The following is a 6,517-nucleotide window of genomic DNA, read 5'->3' on the forward strand; positions in this document are numbered from 1 at the left end:
TTATACATAGTAGTCAGCTCATCAATTTTGATTTATAATGAAATATCCAAAATATGCAGGTCAAAGCTAAACAAGACTACAGAATTACCACAGAAAAACCATCATACCACTAACCCTGTTTTACGTGACTGACAAAATATTTACTTGTGCAATGAAGTATATTTTGATTTGATAATAATAGAACACAGAATTGAGAGGTGAAGAGAAAAACATGGCAGCTGACAGAATGGAATCATTGTCATAATTGAACATAAATTCAGATTTTGCATTTTTAGTATCCAGATGAATAACAAAATTACAATCACCTATCTTATCAAAGAAACAAAGAAATATGATAATCCACAGCAGAAAAAAATGACTGAGGATTGTTTTCTTATAGATACATCTAATAGTAATAAAAAATACTTTTCACTATACTTTTTGAGCCCCTGGCAGTTACAAGTTTTGTTTTCATAGGTAATTGGGAGAGTGGCAAGGCGAACCATCCTGTTTGTGCATCAGAAAACAAAAACCACAGAAGGTGAATGAACTTGTGCTTCTGATTGCATCATTCCCACAGATGAGCTCTGAAGGGATGAAAGCTGGGAACAATGTTTCCACAGTGATGCAGTTTGTACTCCTGGGATTTTCTGACCTTCCAAACTTCCAAGGCCTACTATTTGGGCTGTTCTCCATCATTTACATTATTATCCTAATTGGAAATAGCCTTATAATAATAACAACCAGGCTTGACCCTGTACTACAGAAACCCATGTATTTTTTCCTGGCAAATCTTTCCTTCTTGGAAATCGGTTATGTGTCCGTCACTCTCCCTAGGATCCTGCTGAATCTCTGGACTCAAGATAGAAGCATTTCTTTGCTGGCCTGTGCTGCCCAAATGTGCTTCTTCCTGCTGCTGGCAGCCACAGAGTGTCTCCTCCTGACTGTGATGGCTTATGACCGCTACGTGGCCATCTGTCACCCTCTGCACTATCCCCTAGTCATGAGCCACAACGTCTGTGTCCGAATGGCTGTTGGCTCCTGGATCAGTGGAATCCCAGTGCAGATAGGACAGACCTGCCAGATTTTCTCTCTGCGTTTCTGTAATTCTAACCAGATTAACCACTTTTTCTGTGACATCCCTCCCATTCTCAAGCTAGCATGTGGAGACACTTCAGTACATGAGATTTCGGTCTATGCGGTAGCCATACTGTTTGTCGCAGTCCCTTTGATGTTGATACTCGCCTCTTACAGCAAAATCATTTCCACCATTCTGCAGTTGCCCACAGCCCGAGGACGGGCCAAGGCTTTCTCCACGTGTTCTTCCCACCTGCTGGTTGTGCTTTTATTCTTTGGATCTGCCGCCATTACCTACTTAAGGCCAAAATCCAATCATTCTGCAGGAATTGACAAACTTCTGTCTCTTTTCTACACCATAGTGACTCCAATATTTAATCCCATGATATACACCCTCAGGAACAAGGATGTGATTACTGCACTGAGAAAATTATTATTTAAATTTAAAAACTAACGTGATGACTTTCATTTTAAATGTTTTAATTGCTTGCCACCCATTTATCAGGGAAACATTCTAAATCTCTACATTCTCCTGGAAGAAGTTATTCACTTATTGCTTATGATGTACTTTTAGAAATTTTTAAGTACTGACCTGACTGTGTATGTCCTAGGCAAATTAATCTATCTTTAGTGCTCCATGCCCCAAGACTAATCCTGCTTCATGAACAAAATAGTAGTATGCCTCACATATTCCATATAAATACTAAAAACAGAATCCCACATGTGATGACTTCTGGCTTAAATATACTGGAAAGTTTATAAGACTACAGCTAACTCTTGAACAACAGGGGGATTAGAGGCCCTGACCCCCATGCAGGTGAAAGTTCATGTATATGTTTGACTCCCTGAAACTTAACCTCTAATAGTCTACTCTTGATAGGAAGCCTTACCGATGATAAACATAAGCAATTGACTCACACAAACTTGTGTATTATATGTATTAGAAACAGTATTCTTACAACAAAGTAAGCTAGAGAAAAGAAAATATTATTAAGAAAAACATAAGGAAGAAAAAATACATTTTCAGTACTAGACTGCATTTATCAATAACGTAAATTTACATCTTCTGTTTACAAAATGAATTACCAGTACTTACATCAATATTGTCTCATGTGGTACAAAATACTGTAGATGTTATATATAGTAGTAACACTAGACATCAACGATGAGAAGCTAATGTGGAAAAGAAACTCATATTTATTTACAGGTATAAAGATCCATGCATTGATAACGAGAAGCAGCAATATGTTTACTTTATGGCAACCTATCCTATCAACTAATGATTACATCACTGTAAAAATTTTATGGCATATAATATTACAGTTATTAATAACAGTATTGCACATACTTAATTTTTTCTTTTTTTTTGATATTTCTAAAGAACAGTTCATCTGGGAGTTTTCTTAAATTGTCACTGATTTCCAAAATAATTTCCAATATGTTTATTGAAAAAAAATCACATAGAGCCCATGCAGTTCAAACCCAAGTTGTTTAAGGATCAACTATATTTTCCTAAATAATTTGCTAAGTCTTCACACTTGTATGGATTAGCATTCTTTGATTCTACAGCGTGGAGACTGGCCAATAGCAATCGAATAATGAAACCTGGTTGGGTGGCTGACTAAAGTGAATGGGTAACTGAGTACTCCTGTGTCCTACCTCAGATTCCTGGCAAAACCTAGAGATTTTTGAGCCTCAAGAAACACTGGAAGCATATTTATGTAATTCACAGTGCACCCATGTGGAATTATGATCATAATACCAAAGTAAAGTTCTCATGCACTTAGTTCTCTTCCTAATAGCTTCCTGCCAGAGCACATGATATAACAGGACATGCTTACCTGTCTCAGACAGTTTACCTGGCACATATTTCTATATTCTACTTGGCAAATGTGGCCATAGAGTAGCTTGCTTTGACTTATTTCTTCTTTTTATAACTGCACTCCAAATAGCTGCTCCTATGCCAATTAGTCATTTTTTAAAGAAAATGCCCATGATATTAACAGTGAAGAAAGGTGTTAGGGGCTGTTTTCAGGACCACCCAAAGTCCACACAGCTGCATTGCATTAGTGTGCCTGCTTTCTCACGCCTGGAAGCCTTCCTAGTGTTTGGAATTTTTAAACCTTTGAACTGATTTTATCAAGGAAAGTGAGCAGCATCAACAGAACCATTAATGCCTACCCTCCCGGGTCCAGATTCTCAAGTCTGCCACCCACAGTAAGAGATTATTTAGTGCATCCATCTCTGAGTACTTCTGCCAGCAGTTGAGTTCTGCCGTCTCTAGTTGTACTCAGAATTAATACACATGCATGTAAGACAATGTTACCTCCTATTCTTTAAATGGTTCTATTTTCCTTCATAAACCCATTTATATACTCAATCATCCAACATTCCATACTACATTTATTTATGTATCTAATGCATGGAAAAAATACATACATGTGTGTATAAATATTTATTTCAATATACAGAACACATATATTTGTTTATATATTGATAGGTTTAAGTAGATAAAACTACTTGACAATTTTTGTTTTTAAAGTTACATTTTATATTCATAAATATAAAACATTTATTTTTATATAATATATATTTCACATTCTATATTGTTTTATATAAAATTATATTTATTTATTTAAACATGTGTATTTTCCATGAATTAGATTGTAAATAATTTATGAATTAAATAATAAATTAAATGCTTACATCTATCTATATAGATATCACTTCTCATTTAATGTTTATATGTTATAAGAATTTTTTACATGGTCCATGGTGATGATAGTGATGATAAAGAAAATGACTTGATGGAGATAACAGTGGCATAGTTTTTACTTCTGAAATCTAGTGAAGTAGGAATCACAGTGTCACGGGAACAGCACTGTCCCCAGAGTTCAGGTAATTGATTTTTAATCTTCTCTTTACCAGCATCTTGAGTAAGTCATTTAGCTGCATTTTCATTACATTCTGTTAAAGAACAAAAGCCCAACTAAGTACATATTAAAGATTTTATTGACTTTATTCAGCAGTTCATGAATTGAGCAATACAATCTAGCAGATAGAAAAGAGCTCCAAAATGCTGTACCAGGTGGGTGATTTTATAGACAGAAAGGAGTTTAACAAGGACATTATACTAACGAGGAATCAGAGAGTTTATACTAGGCAAGAATCGGATTACAAAGTTACTTTCCTTACAGGCACTGGCTGGGCTTTATCAGGCAGATTGCCTCAATAACGCTAGTCAGATGACTCCTCATCGACTAGGTTAAGATTCCGTATCTGAGGCCACACTGTAACTAAGTTGAGCTTCAGTTCTGTGAAGAGAGGATTAATGCAAACAACTGAGTTTTAGGCCTGTTGTCTTGTCTTTGACAGCTCACAATCACTAAGATGGTAATAATGCGCTTGTATCTATGAACTCCAAAGATTATTATAAGGCTCAAATATCCACCCAACATGGAGGAGCATTTAGAAAAGCTTGAAGCACCAAAAATTGAAGCATTGACTGTATTTAGGTATAATTCTTAATGGAATCACTCACTAGCTATGTTGTATTTTATACTCAGATATATGGAAATAATCCTTATAGTGCTATTTTTGAGGAAAGCTGCATCCTTAATACCAATTACTTAGAGAAGAAAACCTATTTGTTTACATTAGAATTATTTTCCTTTCACTAATGTATCATGTTTTGTTTTTCAAAACTATGCTAGTCAAATCTTTCCTCATCTAAATGGAACATGAAACAGAATTAATCTTCATTAATATTCAAATAAATTATTAATTGACATTTACATCACTATGAACTCAGGATCAATTAACAAGCGTAGGATTGTGACTTCCTTTATACTTTTACAAAATTCCTTGAGACCTTTGTATTTTTTCTTTTATTTCTCTACATCTGTCTTCTCAGTACTGATTCATGGTTATACTTCAATCTAGCTTTCATTTGAACATTCATACAATCATAATAAATTCTTATAACTAACATTTCACCATTAAAATAAAGTCTGCTGAACATTTATAAACAGCGTCATAGGGAAGAATGAATGAATCATCCTGTTGTCTTGACAGACTTCAGTTTATTTTACCTGAAATATAGGAAAATTTTAACATTACTGGGCAAATATTTTAGTAACATTTGCGACATAACAAACCACATGTATTTCATTCCATCATCCACCGTTTTCTGTGCATCCCTTCCAATGGGCTCTGACCATTTCATGAGAATGTCCATGACAAGTAAGACACCCTTGGGGAGCAACAAAGACCTCCTTCTAATATCTCACTGAGATTATTTTTAAATATGCAGGCTGCCCTTTGGAAAAGAGTTTCTTAAATGGAGTTGCCAGTAGACTGGTTATTAAATGAGGATAAAACATACTCTTCAGACTGGATCCTGGGAATGGCCATAGAGAATATCACAGTGATGCCTTCATTGATAGTGTTTTAAAATTTATTGCTAATCTACATACAGTACATTTTAAACTTACAGAGTGAAATTCCCTCTTATAGTGCAGGCTCTATAAGATTTGAGAATCCATAGAGCTGTGTGATCATAAACACCATCAAGATACAGAACAGTTCCATAACTCTCCAAAATTCTCACCCATTTCCTTTTTGCAGTTAGCAACCCCCACCAACTTTATCACCAAGCAACCTGTCCTCTGCCTCCATAGTTTTGCCTCTTCCAGAATGTGACATAAATAGAATCATACAGCAAGGCCTCTTCAGTCTGACTTCTTTCACTTGGCATAAAGCATTTGGCATTTTCTCTGCATTGTTAGATGCACTATTACAGCTTGTTTATTTATATTGCTGAGTAGTATCCCAATGTATAATGCGCTGGAGTTTGTTCATCCATTCCCTACATGAAGGACATTTGGATTGTTTCCACTTTGGGGCAGTTTAAAACAAAGCTGCCCTGAATATTTGTTTATAGACGGTTGTGCAAACACAATTTTTCCTTTCTCTATCGTAAATATCCAGGATGAGGACTGCTAGGTAAATATTTATGGTAAATGTATAGCTGGCTTTATAATAAGCTACGAGCTCCTTTTCCAGAGTAGCTGTCCAATTTTGCTTTCCTATCAGACATGCATGAGCATTCTAGCTGCTCTGAATTCATGCCAGCATCAGGTATTAGCACAGTGTTGCTGTTTTGTTTTATTTTGTTTTCATTTTTGTCATTCTAATAGGTGTTCAATGATAATTTTCATTTCGCTAATCAAAGGTGATGTGAGCATCTTTCATGGCCTCATTTGCCATCTCTGTACCTTCTTCGATGAAATGTCTGTTCAAATTCTTGGCCAATTTTTTAATTGGATTGTTTGTTTTCTTATTGTTGAGTTTCTATATGTTTTAGAAACAAGTGCTTTATTAAATATGTGTTGTTAAAATCTTTTATCCTAGTCTGTACTGTATCTTTTAAATCTCATAATGGTGTCTTTTACTGAGAAAA

General features: G+C 35.3%; 1 protein-coding gene across 1 annotated transcript; it reads left to right on the forward strand.

Annotated features, from left to right (window-relative positions):
• The first annotated feature begins 553 nt into the window (after nucleotides 1-553).
• LOC118911042 (olfactory receptor 10AG1-like) lies at nucleotides 554-1,510 on the forward strand. Its single transcript, XM_036882684.2, has one exon. It carries the CDS (start codon nucleotides 560-562, stop codon nucleotides 1,508-1,510), a length of 951 nt encoding a protein of 316 aa, XP_036738579.2. The 5' UTR covers nucleotides 554-559.
• The last annotated feature ends 5,007 nt before the right edge of the window (nucleotides 1,511-6,517 follow it).

This window comes from Manis pentadactyla, chromosome 9, assembly GCF_030020395.1.
Source record: "Manis pentadactyla isolate mManPen7 chromosome 9, mManPen7.hap1, whole genome shotgun sequence".
Taxonomy (NCBI): domain Eukaryota; kingdom Metazoa; phylum Chordata; class Mammalia; order Pholidota; family Manidae; genus Manis; species Manis pentadactyla.